Below are 25,699 nucleotides of genomic sequence, written 5' to 3'. Positions count from 1 at the left end.
GCACAATGCTGGCTCATGTCCAGCTTTTCACCCACCAGTACCCCCAAGTCCTTCTCAGCAGGGCTACTCTCAATCCCTTCATCCCCCAGCCTGTATTGATGCCGGGGGTTGCCCCGACCCAGGTGCAGGACCTTGCCCTTGGCCTCGTTAAACCTCATGAGGTTCACACAGGCCCACTTCTCCAGCTTGTCCAGGTCCCTCTGGATGGCATCCCATCCCTCTGGTGTGTCAACCGCACCACTCAGCTTGGTGTCATCTGCAAACTTGCTGAGGGTGCACTCGATCCCACTGTCTATGTCATTGATGAAGATATTAAACAGTACTGGTCCCAGTATGGACCCCTAAATAGTCTGCAGCCTACAAAAGCTGTAAATGTATAAGCCAAAGCATCTGTCTATAGGTCCATAAAGGAAAGAGATCCCACAGTATATCACAGTCAATTCCTAACGTGACATCAACCTGCTGAGTGCTGGGGAACACGCTTCCATGTATCTTAACTTTCAGCATAAGTATTAGAAATGACAATGTAGCCTTGATAATCAGGTTGTTGCAAAAGTCAAAAGAAAAAAAGGATGGGAAACGGGCAGGTGGGCAGTTTTCCGGCCTTAATCCAAAGATCATATGCTAGAAAGCATAAACAATCATTAGAACAGACACAAGAAAAAACAACCCAAGCTTTTTCTTTTTTTTTTTTAAACTAGCAGATGAAAAGACAAAGATTTAAAAAAGCAAAACAATCTTTAAGAACTAGCAATATATTCTGACCAAAAAATTTGCCGTTTTTAAGTACTAGATAATGTATAACTATATATAAACAAACAGCACAAGATAATTTTCCAGAGAAAGAAATAAATCATTACTGACAAATCAGTGTTACGCCACACCTCCTCAAAATTTTTGAAGAAAGATTGTTCGTTTTTGAAGCTTGATCAATCTGTAAATCCCAAGAAAAGAGTAAAGAAGAAAAGGGAACATTTAGCAGATATACTCTGGAAACAGAGAATATGATGGGAAACTGTAGCAAGATGAAAACTGGACTTACAATTAGACCCTTACTTTATTTCTTTTGTTTTTAAAGACAGGATGAGATTAAATGAGTCAGCATATTGAGGAATGAAAGAAACTGGACCAAATTAAATTAGTCTTTGAATAAAACAAAACAAAATAACTACCTGCACTAATTTCAAGTGGAGTCACACAAACATAAGCAGAAGAAGAAAAAGCTTCAATGGAAAGTTTGCCCAGGAATAAGTATTTGGGGGGGGAGATGTAATTGCACTTTTAAAATTTACTCAGATATTTTTGTAACATTTGTTTTGCCCTTAAACATCAAATACACTTGGCACACAATTTAAAGGATGTTTTTTTGACTGTCAATTTTAAAAATTCAAAGTGATATTCCAACATTTATACCAGATTCTTTCTAAACTGGCCATTAAAAGTTAAAAGTCACCTTCAGAAGCTAGCTTTAGTCTCCATGACTGGCTTTTAGTTAAGTACATTACTTCATTTCTAGCTTTTTCAGAACATAAGCTATTTAGAAAGAAACATGGAACTCCACTATGCGGTTTTTAGACTAACATTTTCCTGGATAGAACCATCTTTAAAAAAAACTCGGAAGGTATAATTGCTAGAGGGTGTTTTAAAATGAAAATCATATTTGGACAGAGAGGACATTTTCTGTCCAGTAAATTAATTGAGTACCAGCATACTATCAAACCTAATAGCTAGCTGTTATTGGCGCACAAAGTAGCTTTACAAGTACCTTAACCTTTTTTCCTCAGTTTCCCTGCTTTAGAAAATGAGCACATCACTTACAGATCTGAAGATTATTTACACATTTTTAAAATTCACAGCGCTGTTTCAGAACCACCTGCTGTTTTAAAAGTTTCATTTGCTTTCTTAAAATGACCTTAGATTCGCAGTTTCCAACTCCACTAAAGCTTTCATCTTCTTCTGTGCATTAAAAGATCATTTTTATAGTTTATCATAATTATTTTAATTACCTTTGTCACTTCCATAATAATAGAAGACTGTCTTACTGATAGCACACCAACGCTTCTGCCATTCAAAGCCAAGAAAACTGTGGTCTGCAATTAATATAATTTGTGTTATATCACTTTATGTCATTATTGAACACAAATACATTACTTCTTTTCAAGAGTAAGGTAAGAGGGAGGAGGAGACAGGGAAGGTGCTAAGGAAAGGAAACAAAATGTGGATATGAAGATGAGAAATGTATGGCACTGAGAAGGAAATTAGAAATAAAAGTTGGTAGTAAGAAAACAAATGGGAATTTGAAATCATATAAAGAGAGAAGTCATGTGTAACATTAAATATAAGGAAATAATGAACAACTTCCTAAATATTTCCTAGAGTTATTGCAGCATTAAGTGGGTATTAAAGTGACAATATAAGATTTATTGAATCAAGGTAAATATTGACTGAACCAAAGCTGAGATCAATATTTGCCCTCTTGAAGGAAAATAAATCTTGATGCTCACTGAAACATGAAGTCAACATATGGTATTTTTACATACGTTCCTAATGTTTTCTTCAAAAATATCTGAAAGTCTCTGAATTATGGCTGGCAGTGGACTTTCACAGCATGATTTTTTTAGTCAATAAAGAAATAGGATTTTCTTTTAATACTACAGGAGCAATTATGTGCTGTGCTGCTTTTGCATAATAATGCTTCAACACTTCAGTTTCTATTCCATTTTATTTATCACTCCTGTATAAAGTTATTTGTGTGTATAACATCAAATACTGACCCATAGACTTCCCAGAAAAAAAATACGCGCTAGTTTTCACAAAGATAGTTACTTACCTTTTCTGCGTTTTTCCAGGTATCCAGCCTTCAGAACAAACTGAAGATCTTGAGCTGCAATAGGAGGAAACTGATTCCCTGAAAGAAAAATAAGTTCTGTAAAGCACCGCTTTTCAAGAACAATACTATAGTAGCATTAATAAACTTATGGATTTTACACTCTCAATATGCAGGAGCTACTGGAAAAAATAATTCTAGTAACTACTATGCCAGATTATTTTAAGTACAAAAACCCTCCAACTATAAATGTCAGAGCTGTTGCTGCTGTCCTCACCACTTTAGTAAGGAAAAATATACCTGTGTAGCAGGCCCTGCAAGTCTCAGAAGGAAAAATATGTAATTAAACAAGCTACAGCAACTTAGAAAACATTAGCTGTGTTTTGAACATGGTCTGTAAAGCAAGTTGGATAATGAAAGCAGTTAGTTTTCAAATGTGCAAACAAAACCAAGTATCACAATTCAACACAATTAAATCAGGAATGTGGTTTTCGATACCAGCTTCGCACAAAAACATCTCGAAACAACATACAAGGTGAGGACCCTCTATTACACCATCTACAAAAAAAGAAACCAGATGAAGAGATGATAAAAGGTGATGCCCGCTGTTGACAGATATTGCCTAATTTGCAATGACACAAAAGTACTGCCTATAGGATCGATAAGGCAATACTGGATAGACCAAAGACATTGCACAGAAGTCTACAAAATTGTTGATCTACAAATACTAATTTTAGATTTTGTAGAACATGGCTGCATCTGCAAAATGGTGTGTTCTACTGTATTTTTTTTTCCTTTTTCACAACTGCTAATTCATAGCTAGATACACGAGACCGACCAGTCAACCCCACCTCAACTTAAAATAGAAATCCAGATGTTAAAAACTGCATCTTTCATCCTGCATCCTTTGCCTCCTAAAACAACAGGATTATGATTTAAATGGAACTCCTCCTATTAGGAACAGAGATATGCTAGATATGCCCAATAATTAACGTGTATATACGTCATACTGTTTACTGCAAGCAAAAAAGCAGAACAAAAGGTATTCCTGTGCTGCTGTTTTTTTAAGTGCATGTGAGCATCACAGTGAAGTTCCTACTACTTATTATCATCAAATATTCATAAAGAGTCACTGTAGGTAGGTGGCAAGTTTACACAGCAGCAATTGTTCATCAAAATATATGTAATCTCATTAAGTTCTACCAATATAAACATACTAAAAAGGGCTGATATCAGCAGACAACCCCTGTGCTAAATAAAAACCACTTTAAACTATGCAGGGTGGGTTAAAGATCAATCGTCTGACCTTGAACCAAGAACACTGTCTCTGGAAGGTGATGCCAACTTCCTGGAGTTTTAGGTTGTCCCTTAAAATAGAATTTTTTTTTAATCAGTGTCCACAAATGAGTTGGTTTATGGTGGTCTTATTTCTCCTCACAACTGTATTTAAGTAAGAGAAAAAGAGGTAGGAAGGAACTTGCAGAGATTGTTATTTTTTTAAAGTATGAGAATACTTAAAATGAGAATGCATTCCTTAAATAATACAACTGGCTTTTTAGACAACAAAAGATTTTGTTGGATACCATAAGGCAGTAGATAAAATTTTACATACATTGACATTTCCACTGAATTTTTTTTATTAATATTATTTTTAAAGGCTAGGAGTACACTAGCTATTATTTCAGCTTCTATCGAATTCTTACTACTGTGTTAAAATACAAGAGTTATAGGCTCCATGTACATGCGTTTTAAAATGCTGCAGCTGTCCCCCCTCACTTGATAATATGCAATCACTGCACAATGTTAAATGAGGATTTAACACAAAGACACTCACTGGCTGGTACAAGGTAAGTTTAATAGTTACTTTAAAAGATGATCTAATGATGATATTATGAGTGGGGGAGGTGAAGAGTTTTACAAATATACATAGTGTGCTGCTTTATATTGGTCATTGGGAGGCATCAGTGTGCAACACTTACAGCTTTCCCTCATCCAGTAGGGCTCATTTTAGAGCAGTGCATCTCCACAGATGTGGTTGACACAAAACATAATTAAACAAACAAACAAAACCAGTTCACTCTTAAATTTCTGAATTTAAGAATTTCAACAACTATTTGGATCTAATTTTATACATTATTCTTTGCATCAGTTTGGTTTTTGATGAGAGCTTGGCAAGTGATCATTTAGTGAACAGTCAAATCAAATGGGACACACAGTCCCAAACAAGTACATACTTTGGGGACTCCTTAACGTTATTCTGCCTATAGGTAGAAGCTCAGCTGAACCAGCTACTTCAGAGCATCAAAATTCCACTCCCAGTTTTGCTGCTTCTGCTGAGACAAGTCAGGATAAGTTTGATGATGGCATTTTCTGAAACTACATTTATTTTGCATAGGGCACTGAAAGCTCGTGAGGAAAAGAACCTGCATGAAAAAAGGCAGTCTTCCACTGTTCCGGTGACACTGCAGAAAGAAGTGCTCCTCCCACCCTCAACCTGTAGAGAAGCCACTTTCTTTTTCTGTTCCTCAAGGCAACTGAGGCAGCAACTCCATGAAACAAGCAGCAGCTGGTCAGCCTCACTGCTACTCACAATCTGTAAGTAGCTGAAGCAAAAGCAGATCACATGGATATCATCATCATTCTGTCAGAGAAGCCTGGGAACCACAAAATATGATGGAACTTTAGTGGAAAGGCAGGAAAAAGGGACCCAATTGTAATACCCCAAGACATATACAGCTGTACATGAAAGAAAAAGCATAGATCTGGCTAAATTCCTTCTTTCATTCCCCTGTACGTCCAGAAGGAAGGGGAGGGAGAATAAGTAGTATGAAAAGTATAAAGGAAAGAAAGAACCACCTCCTCTCAGATTCTCATTAACCACAGGTGTTGTGCATATGTGGCAGGAAGAAGGCACAAACACAGATACACTCTTACCCCTGTACTGGAACAAAAACAAGAAGGGGAAGAAAGAAGAGCGAATGACGTCTTCCTTCCAGCTACTGCCTAGAGCCAGCATGGAAGACTCCTAAACCGGCTCACCTTTCTACCTTTCTTCCACTTTTTCATTGCTTTACTCTCCCGTCCACATCTCAAACAGGATTTAGAGCGAACTGCAACCCCCAGATGTGGGACCTCCCAGCTGAAAGCTTGGGATTTGCATAACAGGTTGGGTTTTGCAGTTGCTTTCAATCAAAATGTTGCTTCCCCATTCATTTGAAATAGATCAGGCTTGGCACAAATCTCCTAAAAAAAAAAAAGTATCACTAAAGCAGCACTTTGTTATAGTAAAGCAGCATTTGTTTACATTACACTAGCAGCTGAGATCAGAGACTCATTAGTTGACTACTGCATGGGGCTTTGAATAAGACAGCTCCTTCTACAAAGAATCTATTTAACACAGAGAAAGACTGCCAAGAAAGAAGGCATTACTATTTTTTTTAATAAAGAACTGTGAAGCAAATTAAACAACTGGCTTCAAATCACATACTCCTTTAGAGTTTAAAGCTCTGAATTCCCAAATATTATACTCCCACGCACACCCCAGGACGTCTTCAGGACAAGGAAAATTTTTCCCCTCTCTCACGGATGCAGGTGAAATGGCCTGAATTTCAGTTTCCTCTAATTTCACTGGAGATTGTCCACTGTAAGAAATGAAATGTAGAGATGCAAGGAACTTGCATCCTAGGGATGCAAGATAGCACCCACTGATATTAACTTTCTTGGGTGCCTCAGTGTTTGTTGCTCAGACACTTATGGTCAAACTGACTACCAGATCAGAGCGAAATTTCTCTCCCAAAATCAGACCAGCAGAGACCACCATGTCTTCCTACCTACTTCCTACCCCTGTGTGGTCTGTTTCCAGATACATCTCAAGGATTTAGAAATAAAGATGTTAAAAAGGCCCATAGTCTTCCCTGGTTTCTCCTTTGGTACACTGTCATTTCTGAAGCCAGTTTTAAATACCAAAGAGTAAAGTGGCACTGTAAGTCAAGAAGTGCTCTGTGGCTTGCAGCTGTGTGAGTTTACAGGTGGAGAAAGGTACAATGATTGCTCCTATGTACCCTTCCAGACCTAATTTCTGCTGTATCATTGCCCTGACAATGGTGGGCAAGCACAGAGTTGAGGATACTAAAAAAGTCTCCTTTCCGTTCCCAAGTTTCTACCTCACAAATAATGTCTTGAACCTTATTCTTTTGATGTGAAAATCAGGTCAATACTATCCAATATTTGGGGAGATGATTATATTGCATTCCCAATATACAGTATAAAGTGAGGGAGGTCCATCTGCTTAACGTTAAAGGTTTTCCTTCTTTCTTGACCACCCACTCACAGATGAATCTCCCAGAATAATTTCTCTTCTTATCCTAGTGGGAATTACTTCAATGTACTCCAAACTAAAATCTGCAAGCTATGCTCCACATGCATATTCCCAGACTGATGTCTACAAAGGCCAAAGACCAGATCAAAATATTTATGGGGCCTAAGCCTTCAAGTTTTAGAGAAGAGTAAATTACACATATAATGCACCAGGCTCTTCCTCTTGGTTCTAGGTACTCTTGTGCCAAGTGAGCAGCTGGCCGTTATTATAATGCTATTGCTGCCAGGCTAAGAATTCCTCCAGTGAGAAGAAAGCAAAATGCTCTCACTCAAGCATAAAGCCAGCTTTTCTACCAGTCATGCTCTGACTTCAGAAAAACATGAACGTTGTTAACGTAGGTGTGTTAATGTACAGGTTCCACTGCACAAATCCCACAAATCCAATGCATCTTGTGACTTCAGAAAGACCTCAGACTACAGCTTATAGGATGGCTACAATTTTTTTGCAACTTGGTAATCAGACAGTCAAAAGCCTGAATGATGCAATTTTATGCCCTACTGCAATAGTGAATTTGGCCCATTACTTAAAAACAGTTTCATCAATGTCACTTCACATGATAAAGCATGAAATTCAATCATTATGCATGGCATTTTGATTTTTGGAGGACCCAAAGGTGTTAAAATTTCATTCTGTATACAAAATAAATAAAACAAAACCAGGTTGTATTATTCTGCACCGTATACCAATAGGAATATTTTTTATTTCTTCAATGTGGGCTAAGGGATACATAAAGCAAGAAATAATTAGAGGTCAATGCATTCTGAAGAGGTGCTTAGCATGCTTATGGGAAGTTAAACAGGCGAAGTGGAGATAAGTGTCATTCAGTAACAGTTAAGTGGCTGATTACAGCTTGCTTTCCTAGTAGAGGACCATAGGTGTAACTATTATAATGGTAAAGACTTCTTGCTCAAATAAGAATAATTCACTGTTCTTCAGTCTTTGTAAAAGAAAACTGCCAGGACAAAATATATTAATTTGATTATATGGAGAAAACAGTGATTGCTATTTCTTTATCTTCCTTTAACTAAAAAAAAAAATAATCACTATTATTGAAAATTATTTTTCCAGCTTCCTTTTTACTGCATTGAAGACCCATTTATACAAAAGGAGAAACTGAAATCCATTCCTGTTTGAATTACTGTTAGTAAAAACTTTGTCATCAGCTAGAAAACAGAGAGGAAAAATGCTGGCAATATGAAAGTGTACCTTATAATTTAGTATGAAACTGGGTGTTTCTCTAAAAAACAAACAGAGTTGCTACTCTAACTATTGAAATAATATCCTTTAAAATGCAGAAAATAGGGGGGGGTGTCCTCAAGCTCAGGGCTTTTATGATCCCTCTCAGGCTGCAATTCTAAATTGGCAAAGATTTTCTGAAAATATTTGTGTTACAGTTGAGCTAAGGCGTAATGTTTCTAGCAACACAAAAAGTATTTTCATCTCCTTTTCTTCCCTCCCACCCCCCTTCTCATACACTTCTCCCAAAAATCTTCACATCTCTCCATTACATTTTGATCTGGAAATACAGCATTTACCCATTTTTAATAGCTACTACAGAGGGATTCAATTATCTCTGAATCTGTACATAGCAATACACTGGGGTCACATCTGTTGCACAAGCACTGTGAATCTAGGCTAAAGAGGAGGTGTTTTACTTTCATATGCATACCTTCTCCCTACACTTTTTTTTATTAAAGAGAAGATTAATGTATACTGAATTTTAAAAAATCCTATTTCCTAGAGTCTTCTGATTAAGGAAAAGTTATCAGTAGGAAGATCACATAAAATCTCAGTAGCTTCATCAACTGTCTTGAACACTTTCACAAAGACCACTTCAGTATTTTGCAAAAGTAGTAGCCTAATAGCTCTGAATTAGTTTAACATGCAAGAATCAAAAGATAAATGTTAAAGAAAACACATTTCACTCAGGGGAATAAATATAATGAAAATGTTTAGCTTTTGAAACATTGGTTCAAGAAAAGTTAGCATTTTGGTCTTCAAAGTGCTTGTTCCAAAGACTGCCTAGTCTGTGAAGTTTTGCTCCGGAGCCATCCCCAGCATTCACGATTGTGTTCTCTAATAGTTTACAATAATTTTCACAGAATAACTTGCCTTGATATATTCCTCTAAGAAGAGCCAGCAGTGTATTTTATTAAAGAATACTTAAAGCAGTATCATCTGTTTCTAGTTTTAATTCTTTCTAATTTGGGATATGAAGTTTGGGTTACAAACACTAATACCACACCCTCAGAGGCCTAAAAGCTGAGTATTTCTTCTTGACTCCTCCCTTGGAAGGAGAGCAGTATGAGCATTTCTCCTCCCTTCCCTTTCTGTAAGCTCAGGAGAAGGCAGTGGGCCAGGCAGCCTAAAAACTACTGCAACATAGTCTTTACAGAAATATTTAGCTCTTTTAAGCAGTTAGCATGCTTGAAATCTGTCTCTTTTTGTCATTTTCATTTAGCCCCTAATTAAATAACTGTGTATTTAGATATTTTAAATCTAAAAAAATCTTACATCTATGGCTTCTCAATCCTCATCTGTTTTCTGAGCAAAGTTTCTTTAGTAGTTGTAACATATTTCATTTGACAAAGACTTTTTTTTTATTTTTAATAAATTACGGGAGTCAGCCAGTCAGACTCCATTCACCAGGATCCACAGCCTAATGGAATTATCTTGGATCATGCACTCCTCATGCAAACTTAACTTTGAATTTATAAACCAGTATTGTCCTGGACTTGTGCATTCTTTTGTTAGCTTTCAAACTGGTTCTAAAACGCCCACTGTTACATTTTGCATAGCACCTTAATGTACAGAGGAATTCATGGCTTTCACCCCTTGATCCAGATTTACTTTCACATAGGTAATTATTAAAATTTCACAAATGACACCCACAGCACATGGCAAAAAAAAAAAGTTATGTTTTCTGCTGTGAGCAGGCATTATCCCCCAGGGTTATAGAAGGGGCCACTGCACGCTTCACAGGAGCAGCCTTCCCGCTTCTGCTGTTTCTCAAAGATTCTGAGGCAAGAAGACAGAAAGAAGATACAGCAGTAAAGAAAAGGTCTCTTGTACAAGGTCTACCGCTCACGCCACTGTAATACAAGGCATAGAAATGTAAGAGTTCTGCTTAAATCCCTCCAAGGATCATCAAAGTTTAATCAATCATTCCAGCGCAAGACAGAAAGGTTTCAATCACCCAGAGGCCCACACACAGCTAACAGAAAAGTGTATCAGTTGTAGAGATTGACAATACAAATTTTGCCTATGCAGCAAAAAGCTCAGCGTCCTACTTTGTTATGAGAAATAAAATATGCAGGAAAACACAAGACAAAAAACAATGCCTCTGCATTGCAGATAGAAGCAAGTCAAAATAGACCATCATGGATCAATTAGAGGTACTGGAAATTCTCATGAAGTGATGTAGGCAAGTTGAAGTTTCCCAGCATCGTCTCACAGACAAGCACACACATCCAATTTTGATTAGAAACCCTAAGTAAAGATTCAGAATATCTACACGATAGCTGAACCACAGAAGGTGCTGTTAGCTAATCAGAGAAAATTAAAAGGCCAGGTATAAAGAGTCTACAGCTGGAGTATGACCAGTACGATGTCAAATTGCATATGGATAGCATCTTTAACCACATCATGATTCCTGTATTCCCAGATGACTAATAGGAAGAAAGTCCTATAGGTTTATCAAACAGCACATTAAAAGCTAGCATTTAATATGTCCAGGTGAAAAAAACCAATTTTCAGCTTAACATCTAAAACATCTGGAAAAGGTAATACTACAATACAATTGTACACTGCAGTTTACTACTATTTCTAAATAGCCACCTGGTAAGCATAACAATCCCTTAGAAATAACCACATATCACAACACCTTAAGAAAAACTTATGGTAATCAGAACTAGAAGTTTCCTATTACTTTTCTGATTTTGTCATAATGTTTTTAATTAGTACTTTTGAAGGGTCTAAAATTTCATCTTTGGGCAACTGGCACATTTTGTTCAGCAAATAAGCCTAAACTGAGACTAAGCAATGACAACTATTTAACTGAACATGAGAAGGATTTATTACGTTTTGGCAGAAAAACTGCCAAATGTCATTTCTTGCAAAGCTAAACAATGAACTTTCAAGTTATATTTAAAAATTAGTAGTACATGTTCTTTTAGTTTCAGCATCATAGTAATCCAAGTATTTATTACTCAACAACATTTTGACAGATCTATGAGAGCTTAAATCACATGAACTCTGAGACTCTTACCCAAATTTTGGTAATACCATGCAAGCTAGACTCTTCACAAATCACACATCAATTAAACAAAAAGCATATACATTTTCTTCCTCTTATCATTTCCCAAATTTTTTGCCCTGTACCCTCTCCTAAGTAAGTTCTATGGTGTTTACCTCCTTTCCTAAGTTGTTCTGTTTCTAGCTCCAGAAGCTAGTTTAAGCCCCCTTTAAAAATTAAAAAACAAACAAAACAAAAAAACCCAAAACCAAACAACAAAAAAACCCTACAGTTCAAGACATGCCAAATTTAGCTGAACAGGAAAACAATCCAACTTGACTTTCAATCTGTAATAGGGATATTTGGGAAGGGGAACATTTTAACTCCTGCTCTCAGAAGCATAACACACTGGAAATACAATGAGCAATACCAAAGAAATCCAGGGAAACAAGGAAATTCTCAGACTACCACAAAACACCAATAAAAAACCCCAGTGTAAATTGTATGATGCTTTATATATGGAAGTCACTTATGCGAAGTGGCAGCCCTCTCGGATTAGCTGTGTAGTCTGCGAAGTTCCAACTGTTCTGACTCCTGGCCAAAGGCTCGGCCTGCTAAGCTTCTGAAAGGAAACATACGTACACACTTTGAGCATTTTAAATGCTCCAACAGCTCATATCCTTGATCAAAAAAAGTTTTAACATTACTGGTTGGATCTGAAAAATCTTTCATCTGTATAAAGGAAGAGATTAGAATTCCTACAGTCAGCTAAAAACAGACTCACATCTTTAAAAGTGGCACTTGCAGATTTCAGTAGAGAGGTCCACAAAAGCTACAGTTTTCGTTTTCTACGTTTTATGTATTCCTGCAAACACAAAATGGCTTGAATGTTCTGCCTCATTGCCTCATTTTTGATACATTTCTTCTACTACTGATAATTTAAGGAAAAAACTACGCTCAGTGATCAGTGAACTATCACACTCAAAGCTCCTCTGCATTCGAAACCTAATTTGGATTAAGATGGAGGTATGACTTTACGCTGCAGTCTGCATGTAAAGACAAGCCTTTTTAAAATAAAAACAAACGGAAAAAAATCTCACATGAGCCTTTCAAGTTTTCCCACTGCAACAGATATGCAAAATGCATATGAATTATCATTCAGCAAGTAGAAGTAGGAAGTTCTGATAGAATTAGCCTTCTGCAACGATGACATTGCACTTACAAAAAAACCAAAAACACATTAAATCAATCTACAGAGCAAGACCATGAGACAACTTAAAGGTAAAAAACTCCAAAGTGACTAACACAGTACCTTTATTTTTAAGTACTCTGAAACAGGTGGTAAAGAGGTAATAAAAATCCAAAGGTTTCATTGTTGGAAAAAACACATCACTATTTTCAAACCTCCTCTCACAAGGAGGTTGCTACCACAAAGATAAAAAATTCTCCTGTTTTGCTGTAATTGCATGGGACCAAACTTAAAAGAACAAGGGAAACACTGTAAGAAGCCAGCAGAGCACACTGCAAGAAGCCAGCAGAGCACTCTTGAGTTTCCTGAAAGCTTTCCAGATGTAAATTTCAGTCGTCATTCACCTTGGAGTACTGAGAATGACAGGAAGAACCACTTTCCAATATCAACTCCAAGTTTTCTGAATGATCACACTAATATTTTCCACTCCATTTGAAGTCTCCAGAAGAAATCACACACTTGAAGTTGCAAGCAACAAGAGCTCTGGCAGAAGCTGTTTTTCTCTGAACAAGAGAGAAGAGATCAGACCAACTGTTCCAATTCTCCCGTAAGTCCCATTTTGTTACACTTGAAATGTCCACTTTACTTTTTCAGTGGCCTTTCTAAGTCATACCAAGCTACAGAACGTATTTCCTTTTTCACATGACTATTACCTTTCTCAGATGACTCTTTGCAGTTCTTACTGATTTTAGTATCAAGTAGGAATATTTGAAATAGTATTTTTTATTTGCATACCATCTATGAGATTGAAATCCAAAAGTGAAAGAGGATCACTTAGATTGACTTGCTAAATGCTTGTCTTTTCCTATGGTAAATGCATAGAGGTTTCCATATCTTCAGATCTACAACGGGAAATCCCAAACTGTTAAGGGATTGAAAGTTCACACAAACCAGTTACCATCGTATTCTGCAACAGGGATCACAACTTGGGAAAAGAGAATCAAGGTAAGAGCTGTGATTGAGTTTTGTGGCATATCTGTATAAGAGGAGAAAGATGACACAGAGAAATGGGCATTTTTTAAAAACTTAAGACTTTTACAATGAGAAAGTAGCTGAATAAATGTCAGTGGGATTTTTTCCAAACTCACTGAACTCTCATCTTGTGTCCCTTGATTCTCACACCACACCTGAATTTTCCTTAAACCTACCTCTGAACATAAACCTAAATTAAGGATTCAAAAGACAAACCGCCCAGTGAATGTACCACTGTTGAAACTTAAACCAGCTGTAACATTAAAGGTTAACTGAATTAACTGAACCTGCTAACAGAATAGCATTACTTGGTCTGTAGACAGTTTTTAGTGGTAATACTATGGTCTGTGGATGTAAGTGGGACAGGATTTGTAAGAAACGTAATTATCTTTAGCAGATAACTAGTAGCACTGGAAAAAAGCTAGACAAGCCTTTAGAGAGGCAAAAGAGCTCATTTATACAAAAATTCCTCGGTTATTTTCACTTTATAGCCACTGGTTAACACACATACGCTCCTCTACAAACCTGGCTTAATGAAACTACTGAACATACACAATATCACTCAAAAGCTGCACTAAAAAAAAAGAATTCAAACCTGCGAACATTATTTTTAAAATCATATGCAGTATTTTCTTCTAATTTAATATGTGTTGATTCAGTTCTCTTTAAAAGTGCACAAAAATAATAATTGCGTCAATACTATAAACTGGTATTGCCAAATTTCAACGGAGCAAATTTTCAAGTTGATCTATGAACACCAAAAAAAAGAATATGGGACTTTTAATGGAAATGCTGACACAACCTTAACTATGACAATGCTAACGGCGCTGCTATAATAAATCTGTCAGTTTCTGTAATGCCTATGACAATCCCATTAATATGAATGATGTACACTTCACTAGCATACTACATAGCAACTGCACAAGGTATATCATCTTCATTCTGAGTAACAAATCAGTAATCAATATTTGTAAAAGCAGACTAATCCTTTGTAAAATCACTGGTTTGGTGATTGAAGAGTTTGCTCAATTTACACAGCTAATCCTTCTTCATCTGCTTGAGCCCTCTATTTATTCCAACCACTTACAGTGGTAGCTGTAGCAGATTAATACATCCCCCCATGCTAAACATGTCTTGACAATTGACCCAGCATATTGCTGTCAGGATAATCTTTACAAACACTGAGCTTTTCTTACCAAGCCTGAAGGCAACATTTAGAAATCAAAAGTTTACAAATAGTCTCAGAAAGATCCCCTCACACATATTATCACTTTTCCATTTAATTATTTCTTGGAGGCAGCATCTACTGTCGTATTTTACAGCCCCAAAAGGTACTCTCCTGACTTTTTTTATATTAATAAGGTTAAAAATTATTATAATAATGAAGTCACACAAAGATTTTTTTTGAGCAAGAAATTTCTATAGAAACAGGAAAAATAGTAAAGAATGTCTTGTAGCATATTGTTAAATGAAAAAATGAGATGACCATCTGTGTAGATACATGTAAATTAGCATCCTTTATTCAGCGAAATGAGCTGAAGCCGTAGCACTAAATTAAGACTACACAGAAAGAAAAAAGGTCACCATCAAGTCTATAGTGAGAAAGGAAAAAACAATAATGTTTAATTACAACAGAGACAAAAATATTTAGTTACATCTTCATACATCTCTGTAGCTCTGAACTGAATTTTACAATAAAGGTTGGTGTGGTCCTTCAAGATTTTTCTCCATTTTGAGACTTCCATCCCTACAGGAGGCAAATATTAATCAAAGCATAGTTTTCTAAACAACTGAGAAGAATTAATGCAGATAGTACTCTCAGTTACACACTAAACTCACACTAATCTTTCAGATCTATAAAGCTATTTGTGCCTAGTTTGCCATTGTATACAACAGCAAAAGTTAGATTATATAACTAAACTGACAACTCAAAGGAGTAAGTCTGAAAATATTTTTAAAGGTACAAATCTAAGAACTCATGTTTAAGGACAAATAAAGTAGAAACCCTTAAAAAGTTAATTTGCATGATTAATCATGTCGTAGTTCTTATGGTTCTTTGGTAACTTATTTCAGAGAAGCATGATACCATATTATCTGCACAGCGCATAACAACTTTAATGTCCATACAGAATTAAATCTCAGAGTTAGAACAGCACAATTGCTTAATTCTTAAGTTTTCATAACAGCAATTCTTGATCTATGGAAAGACAGTGTAAAAAAAAACCACTAAGCAGATGAAGGTGGGGGTTGGTTGGTTTGTTTAAAAAAAAAAGAAAACAAGCATTAAGAGAGAAATCAGAGAAACTGATACTCAGAACAGAAACTGAAACAAGCTGGTTTGGACGGTACATTAATTACTAGGCTACAGAGCCTAAATTATCCAGCTGGCTCTAGAGATGCAACCTAGATTCAGGAATGCGCTTGAACACAACTGGCTGAGCACAGAACACTGACTTAGTTACCAGGTATAGTCACAGCATACATCACAAACTTGATGTGCTTGCTTTATAATTTGAAATAGATCCACAGGGAAGGAAAAAAAAAACCACACCACTATAGTAGGAGCACTAACTTTAAGTGGCAATGATGAACTTCAACATTGAAGGCCATTAAAGCGAAGACCAACAGAGGGATTTAGATTAACAAGACAGAATCTTGTTAAGCAGATGGACAACCCAAAAATCAGCACACAGATTTGTTCTGTTTGTTTCACTGTTGAGAACTTGTTAGTCTTAAAAAACAAACATGGCTGAAGACATGTATTACAATATGGAACAACCTAAAATTTATCATTTGGTTATTAAATACAGAAAGGTGTCACTGTTGAACAATACCATTTGAAGGGTGAAAGATGTGAAGGGTGAACGAGGTGAGCTGCAGCACAAAACAAGTCAGCACATTTCAAGAAAGAAAGGGGGGGGGGGGGGGGGGGGGGGACCCCCCTTTTTTACACCTTTTTTTCTTCTAACTCTCTCTTTTAGACTTTAAGAAGCAATTAGCCTTTTAAAAATCAGGGACTTGACTAACCACTTGAAGCTAGCTGTGGTGACACAGACTCGGGGGCAAATACTGAACTTCATGTCTCTGTCATTTGTAGTGTCCTTTTCAGGTTGAGTAGAAGATATGTAGGGCACAGTTATCCTACAACACAGTACAGTGCAGTACATAAAACATTCTCTCTGCAAATTCTGGAAGAGTTTTAGCCAATGAGAAACTCAAATTCAGAGTAGAAATAATTTTCTGGAACTAAAATTCTAGATCTTCCCTTGAGGCAAGTCATCAAAAACAGATGAACCTTACTGGTTAAAAAGCATACTAGAATTTAAGCCTATTAGGAAAAACAGCATTTTGTAGGTATGCGAAGGATTATAAATTGCATAGTAGCTCAGATTTATTAATCTTTCTTCTGTTATTCAGATGTTCATAAATTGAAGCTTACTGAGCTGGAAGCCGTTCTGTAAAATATTTTTTAAAAAGATTTCTGTAATACAGAATACGATCTGGCTTAGGAATTTTAAACCTCTGGCAAAACTCTCACAGGGGACTTCAGCAAAGCAATAATGTTACAGCTCAAATGTAGCTTCAATATTTAGTTGGATTATGGAAAGAGCATCTAATCATCTCTAATTTGCAATACCCCAAGCAATCGACGAAAAGAGCAAGCATGACAAAGACACCTACTGCAACTGATGTGAACATGATGAGCATCCTAGACATTGCCTATACGATCAAATAAGGGAGTTTCACTTTACCCTACTGCCAATTTTACTAGCTGAGTGGTTGAAAAAGCCCAGCTGTACTTAGTCTTGACTAACGAGCAGATGAAGGTTGAAACCACCACTCAGAGGGTTTTCCTGAAAGCTTCCAGCAACATGGCCAAAACCCACAGAGTTTATTTAGCCACCCATTATGACCTTTTAAAGAGATGCTACATGGTACTTCAGGGCGCTTAGTCTTCTGAGATTTAATCTGATACCCTTCTCCTATGAACCGTTCGGTTTTAGCAACTAGCAGCAGAGGCTGCTAATTTGATCTCTAAATGACACAAGTGCCAAAAAGAACAAACGAGTAAACAAATGCCACCGAGAAAGTCTGCAGCTGCAGCAAAATCTTAAAATATATTAGACTTCTGTGGACTCTGTTCCACGGCCATTCAGTGAAATTTGGTCAGGAAAACATCTGGGGAGCCAGACTAACAGTTGGCACCACCAGTGAAAGACAAAGCAAGACCAGACTTCTGATCTGCAACACCCCAAGATGCCAACGAGATGGCACATTGCTTTTGCCTCCAAATCCATGGTGAAGGGCTGAATGAATATCAGGACAGCCAACAAGTTGCAAGTCTCTGCAGGGCTCAGCCAAGCAGCCACTGCTCATACTTAAGGCCAGGCTGCAAAAATGGGAGAAGGAGGAAACCAGCTGGAATGATCAGACTACAGGTGATGGAACAATGGCAAGACTGACAGGCCAGAATGCTGAAATCCTGAGGCAGTTTCTGTGAAGGCAGCAACAGTCACAAAATACTGCCTAAGGTGCCTGTTAACCCTTTAACACACATTAATCCTGTGGACTCCTCCAGTACCCTGTAGCTGCAGTGATGGCCATTTTAGAATAAAGACTAAGGCATTATAGGGTTATAATTGGTTTAACAAGACCTTTTCAGCAGCTGACAGGCAATTAAGTCTTCAGTTTAGCTCTAAAATATTTACTCTGACTCTCTAACTGCATATAAAGACATCTCTGAGCACATCACAATTCCAGTTAGAACTACTAATGCCCTCTTTAGGACTTTTAAGCAACTTTCATACAGGTAATGTAGAAGATGCATGGATTATTTTAAGTTTTTCACATCAATAAAGACATTATCAAAAAATGTTTTGAGCAATATGCATTTTCCCCAAGAATGCTGTTGCATGGTGTACTTTTACCCAGGTTTTGAAGCACAGCTTTATACATTTATATATTTTAACTAGTCAACATAATCCAATTCCCCTTGTTCAGTATGTCATTTCATCAGCATAAAAGATGCAGAAACTACTTTGCTTTTAGACATCCCAACAGAAATAAACATGCATATATGATGACTAATCCATACATGTTCTCTACACAGGTTCCTATCATGCAGAAATAGGAGCGAAAAGATGTACTTCAAGGAAAATTTTGTGTTGAGAATGATCAGTTGATTAGGTACAGGGCAAAAAATATACACAGAGGTTGTCAACACTACTGTCATGTACAGAAAGGAAAATTAAGAGTCATTCGTTATTCTCAGTTGGAGAGGTCACTAATGTTATCTCGCACATGATGATTTGATGCACTACGTATGATTAATGCTTGTTTAAAGGACACTGCCAAGGTCTCTAGGTCAGACTATGACCTTCAATTTTTTTTCAGATATCCATAAGCAGAATATTAATAATTCTGTAAGTGCTTTCCTCCCTCTTGAAAATATTTTAATACTATCTGCTACTATTAAACCAAGAATTCCAACAGCAGAAGGTGGCAAAAGAGCAAGAAAAAAATTCCAGCAAGGAAGCAAATGCTTCAGAATCATATTCTTATTGTATTATTTTAAATGGCTGGTCCAGTTGCAACTATCACATTCTAACACTTTCCATTCTAACTGCACAGGTTTTCACAATCTCATGTATATATATGTCTTAATGCTTTGGGATAAAATTACATACGCTTGGACTCAAAGTTCTTTCTCAAAATCAATTTAAGATGCTTCAAAATTTTAAAGAGAAATGCAAAGTGAATGTATTTGCTTTTTTCTGAAGAACTGAAAAGCAAAGTTCTCAAAACTCACTAAGATGTTGCATTTGCACACAATGTGTACAAATTATAGTCCTTAATGCGTTCTCACATCTCTGGCTGGAGCTTTAGTTCTCTTTATCTCCAACATGGATTACGGATTTTAAGTCTTTCAGTTTATGGAGAGAATTAATCTATTTTTGTCATTTAATTTTTCATATATTTCTTAAAAATTTTAAGATCTAAAGTTGAGGTATTAGAAAATATACAGTAAAAGTGTTCAAAAAAAAATAAGGAAGGGCCAAACTCCTGTGACTGGCTAGCTATTCACAAATCTTTGGGAACTGAACTGTTGTCTGGATCATACCTGGAAACGTCAAGTTTATATCAATATAGAGGCATGTAATTTTATGTCCATGGATATGGGAATGGCTATTTATTACCTAGGCCAAGATCACCTTCAAATGAGAAATAAGCAGTACTATTTTTTCGTTCGTTTTTTAAAAAAAACACAAAACATTCTTAGTGATAATATTAGAAAACAAATTCAAAAAACAAATCTATGTTTTTGAACAGAATTTTTTCCCCATAACTTTCCAGCAGCTCTAAGAGGAAGATACTTTTATAGATCATCATTACATGGCACTTGTTTCAGATTTTAAAATGTAACTCTGTGGTTGTATTTTTCCCTTTATGGCAGTACTTCCAAATGTCTAATAACAAACTGATTTCTATATTGTCCATGTATTCTTCTGCTTTTCCACAGGGTAGCAGTGTGCTTCAGAACAAGGCCACCACTGTGGGAATATGAATGAGTACACAAAATCCCTGCAGAAAGCAGCTGTTCCCTCTTGTACATATGCAAATGTAAGAATGCTAAATAATGAGGGCAGCTTTATTTCACAAAGGCAGAGAACAACAGAGCCAAAGTGGACTACAACAAAGTTTTTGTAGGAAGCAGTGAACTGAAGTCTACAAAAAAGGATATGAATTCTACTTAATATTCTCAGTCGTGAGAATCATGCTTCTGAGGAAAATACTGATTAATTTTTGCAAAATTAATCCTGAAAATAATTTTTTAAACCCTAAAGACACAGATGCATCTTTTTAAGACAGTGAGTTTATTCAAAAAAATTATCATGTAATTAAGACAGAAGTTTGGACATTTTTTTCCCCCAATACTACCAGTCTTACGTATGACCTTGGACAAGTCATTGAATCTAACTCAGTTTTCTTGTCCATAAAATGGAGATAATACCTCTGCCCAGGGCTACTGGGAAGCTAAATTCATCGTCCATAAACGTGATTTGAAATAGCAAGGTGAAAGGGCTTTATCAGTGTTACGTACTGCTGCATTTTTCATTGCTTTTAATAAGCCTAATGAAACCATGTAAATTTTGAATGACAACATTAAGCAGATTTTCAGGCCAGCTCTTACTAGAAGTAAAAGGCATTACAGATTTCTTGAGATGACCCCGATTTGAGCTCTGACAACTAATGGCTGAGTCAGAACATTGCTATGTGAAGTACTGTGAAGAGTCTTCCAGATGTCAGTTGTTCTAACAGGGGACCGTTTATTCAATACTGGAGAGAGCAGTTGCATCAGTGGTAGAGCGGGAAGAAGAAATGCTAGAAAAGAAGTGGTTCACATTTGCTTGCTGGTTAAGCAACAAACAACTTTAAAATCTTTCAAAGCTTATGACTGGCATTCGCTAGTGAAGTTTAGTACAAACCGTGCTTCTCGTACCAGCAAGTGCACAGACAACAAGAACTAATTTATCAAGCGAAAAAAAAAAAAATATATAAGCTACAGACCAAACTGCACAGTTCTCCATACTGATCAGCTACAATCCCTTACTATAAAAAGCTGCCACCATAACCCCAGCAGTTTTTTGGTAATAATACACACACCTTGAATTCACAATCCATAAAGAAAATCCTTTGACAATTATGTCTTTTGCAACAACATTGAGTGTCACACCTCTATCTCACCTAACTGATACATGCTTAGGGCCAACACAGCTGCTGCAGTTTAAAACAAACATAAATTGATCTCAGCTTTTAACCTGCACAATTTAGCAGCGTAAAGTTACACATAAGATACTGTTTTAGTTTGCATGCTCTTTATTTGTAGAGCATCCAGGAAATGTTATGTACTTTTTTTAAAAAGAGAAGTCTAGACCAAAATAATTCACCTACTATCCTCAAATGCCATCTACAGAGAACACCCTCGTCATTGAACGAGTCTGTGAGCAACACAAGACTAAACTTTACAATTCAGAATCTTCTGCATTATTTTTTTAGAGGATTATTGAACAAAATAACTTCAAAGAAAAAAACAGTTATATTTTCACTGGCGCTGAGCTTCATGTTTGTACTGATCTTTAGTAGAGTTGACAGGTCTGCTACTCTGGGCAGCGGACTACAGTTTTTGCCATCATCTATCACCTTACTGCTTTTGATGCTAAGCTATGAGACTTCTGTACATGTATCAGGCTAAGCTGCCAGACGCCCTTAGCACTCAATCTAATAGCTACTATACTTGCATAAAATCAGCTCTACACCTCACATACAATAAGGACATTTTCGATGCTGTCGCACTTGCTGCATGTGCCATAGAGTAAACCGAGTAGAGGACCGGTCTGTCTGAGGGTCTGCTTTCATGATCAAGTATCCCAACAGACACAGGAACACCAGACTGATGAAGCATTAAAAACAACACAAAAAGCAGACTTTCTTCCCCAAAGAAAGTCTCAGAACAGCAGAAAATAACAAAAGCATGTGAAAAAAAAAGTGTACTTGCAGACATTTCTGCAGTAGGTTCTCCTAAATATTGCACATTTTTTTTCATATATTTGTGTGGCTAACTTTCTAAAGACAACTAATTCAAAGTTTTCACCTCGTGGAAATGAAACTTGTGGAAGTATTATAACACGATACCAAGGAGTCAGTTTTTTCCCCTCCCTCTGAGACATGAGAGAATTTCCAATCCCAGAGCAGCAAGGAGAACAGCAGGAACTTGTGGGGCGCTCCTTAGTCCACCTGACTTCCAGCACCCATTTCTCCTCATTTCCTAATCCTGTTCTAACCCTCAAGGTGGGAAATAGCAGTAAGCTGCAATGGCAGGTTGTGAGAGCAGACACAGGGCACAGGAAACGGGCCTCAAGTCCAAAGCTAGGAGCTGGGCCTGGCAGTGCTATAAACCAATACACATTGACTACAGAAGGTATCAGCAAGCCTAGCAAGGGTATGTGAGAGAACTAGAAAGATCTCTGCCTATCAGAGGTGAAGAAAAGCACGTGAAACAAAAGTATGAAATTCAGGAAACCAGTTCCTGCCATAATATTTATGGTATAAATAAAATTTCCCAGAGGAACTGTATCTTCCAATCTTAAATCCAAATGATTAGTATATAGCCTTCCAGCCAGAAGACATTTTCTTTTTAAACAGCTTCAAAGCCACCAAGCCTGGGACACTCTTGTTAGAACCTGACTTGACCATTTCATTGTCCACAACTACACCTGAATATCAGTCAACACATCAAGAGTGGGCTGTTCAGACCCATCCTCTCTCTCACCATTAGCGAGAATCTGAAGTATAATTTTGACAGATATTTCCCCTCATGTGATGGAAGAGGAGATGGAGGGTCTTCTGGACACAGCCATAGAAGAGATGAATCTCGCTCTATTCTGCTTTAGAGAGACACTGTTAGTTTACTCCCATAATCACCTAGATTTGCCAAACAGAGCTCTCTAAAGAAAATGCAGTAAGCTTCTTGCACGGAAGCTGGAAGAAAAATGTGCTTGCAGGAAACCACCTTTCCCACCCCATTTCTTTCTATTCCATTTCTATTCATTTCTTTTCTGACACCAGTGCCTATCTCTGGAAAAACCTTTTCTTTTGCATCAAGCCTTACAGTCTTACTCCCTCAGAGCCTTTCCTATGTCCAGTAGTGTCATTTTCCAGACTGCTTCCTGCTTTTAAACTCTCATCATTTCCCCTTCTTCTTTATTTCCTCTTTCTCCATATTTTTGGTCCCAGCTCCCTGAGATCCTGCTCTATTTAATGGCCTCCTCCATTTATGAAGAACTGACCTCTCTGGGTTACCCAGATCACGTTGTGCACCCACTTTACTCACTGGCAGCTCTCCATATTGGGGAGATTCTTAGCCAAGTGAGCTCTTTATTCCTACGTATCCCCACTCTCCTGCCACAGTCCTCGTAACTGGGCGAGCATGCCACCTCCACTGGGCACAGGTCCTGTTGCCAGCTAGACTCACAGAAATAGAATCCCCAAGCCATCTGCCCAGGAGGGCTGAGGCAAAGGGGTTGCACAGGTGTCAGGGACTGAGCTGTAAGACAGGTCAGCTGTTTTCGGGGGAGCCACATCCAGCGTGTCAATCAGGAGTCGCCTCTCCCCTAAGTTATGACATTCCAGGGAATGAGGTAAACGTGAAGACATTTGTTGGCTTTACCCTCTCCTTTCAGTGCTCTTTGACCAGCTTTGAACAACTCATTAGAAGTGCAACAGAAAGTATCCTATTACTTTTCCATTTTTAATATCCCTTTCTGCATTGTGGCCCCAGTCTTCAGTATTATACTCTACCACAGGTACAGTCTTCTAGCATTAAAAATTAAAGAAATGCTTTGTGTTCCAAAGCATATTGGCAATTAAAAAGAACCAGTCCTTCTACCCCAGCAGAAGCCAGGATGAGAGGCATTCCATGCCAACCAACTGTAAAAAATATAAATAAATAAATTGGAAAAACAGGCCTGACAGAGACCTTAGAGAAGTCTTTCACTTCACATACCTGCTCTTATTCCCAAATCAAGGCTGGATTTACCTAAAGTAAACGTCTGGCACAGGTTTGATAACTGCTTCATGGACAGCACAGCTACCTGTGCAGAAGTAATGAACTACTGAGTATGGTGTGGCAACCTTATCAGCTACCCTCCTGCAATTCTGAATCAAGACTCAGATACACCTGCACTAGCACCCAATGCCAGACAGGCACAAGCTCTGTCCTCAGAAGCAGTAACTCCAAGGCTGTGAGCCTACAGTGCCCATGCTCACCGGCCCCGCTTCTCAACAACTATTTAGCCCAGGGGCGCTGCTGTGACGATAGCGCTCCACTATTTTCTCATTCCAAGACTAGTATTATAAGCACTGCTATAAGAGTGCCTCAAACACCATGCTGGATTGTACACCCCTGCCTTCTTTATTTGCAGAGTACCTACTGCAACAGGACCCTATTTTTGTTTGCAACCTTTGAGCACTAGAAGAATGAGAATGGTAAAAATAAGAAGCAGTGTACGTGACAGAGCTTGTATCAACAGATTTGGAAAGCTCCGTACAGAACGGACTCTCCTTTGAACATATATTCTCTTGCCACAGTTATCCTCAAAACCCTTGGGACCAACACTGATATGTATTTCATAACCAAGAGGCCTTCAGACAGCTGTAACCAACTTCTACATTTATCTATTCTAATATCATCTGCTGCGTTCATAGCATATATTTTATCAGCATGCCTCTATGAAACAGTCCACCGCACAAAAGCATGGCTGAAACACAGAGCAAAAGCCATTGCAATAAATGTAATTAGTACTGTAGCAATACCATATGTACTAACTGTACTTCACTATGAAAGCTTACACTGATTGCTGCAACATAAAAACGTCTATTAAAATAATGTGAATTGTATTTATTAGTACTGTATTTCATAAGATTTTAACTACAGCTGTTGCTTATGCTCTGTTAACACAAAAACAGGACACATACAATTTTACAGAAATTCTCACCATTCAGCACTGTCCAAATCAAAGAAGGAAGTTTAAAAATAAAATTTCAGTCCATTTAAGATGAATGCACTCATAGTAGCCAACATATCCCCCAAATGCAAGACCAGATAAAAATTTGATACACTAAAATCGTGACAATATTTTTCCTCTACTTTTTCCCAAGACGAGCGATTTTTAATTGCAAAGTAATTTTTAAAAAAATCATTTTCTTTACTGAATATTTGGTGTTAGATTCAGATCAATACAGACTAAGACATACACTTCAAATTGAAAATACAGGGCAGAATTCCACAGTTGCAGCTCTCAAATGCATACACCTAACTTACTTTGAACTGTTTATTAGCAAGATGGCAGATAATGACACAACTATTTGCCTAGCAAATTGAGGGACACGCTGCCAGTATTTTCTAATGAAACCTTAGCTAAATTCATTTAAGTCTTGAAAGACCTGTTCTGTTTTAAAGTACATGTGAATTAAACACGA

General features: G+C 37.3%; 1 protein-coding gene across 4 annotated transcripts in view; it reads right to left on the bottom strand.

The window, feature by feature from the left end:
- The window catches only part of SKAP2 (src kinase associated phosphoprotein 2), a 125,804-nt gene that overhangs the window by 59,126 nt on the left and 40,979 nt on the right, over positions 1 to 25,699 (bottom strand). For all 4 annotated transcript variants that reach the window (XM_009282028.2, XM_019472798.1, XM_019472797.1 and 1 more), the window contains exons 5-6: positions 2,831 to 2,908; positions 2,007 to 2,090 (exon numbers count right to left, since the gene is read on the bottom strand). In XM_009282028.2, the coding sequence (XP_009280303.1) occupies positions 2,007 to 2,090; positions 2,831 to 2,908 (162 nt within the window). The remainder of the gene's footprint in view (positions 1 to 2,006; positions 2,091 to 2,830; positions 2,909 to 25,699) is intronic.

The sequence above is a fragment of the Aptenodytes forsteri genome, unplaced genomic scaffold, assembly GCF_000699145.1.
Source record: "Aptenodytes forsteri isolate BGI_AS27 unplaced genomic scaffold, ASM69914v1 Scaffold164, whole genome shotgun sequence".
NCBI lineage: Eukaryota > Metazoa > Chordata > Aves > Sphenisciformes > Spheniscidae > Aptenodytes > Aptenodytes forsteri.
The sequence above is the reverse complement of the archived record's forward strand: the minus strand, read 5'-3'. Positions and strand labels throughout refer to the sequence as shown.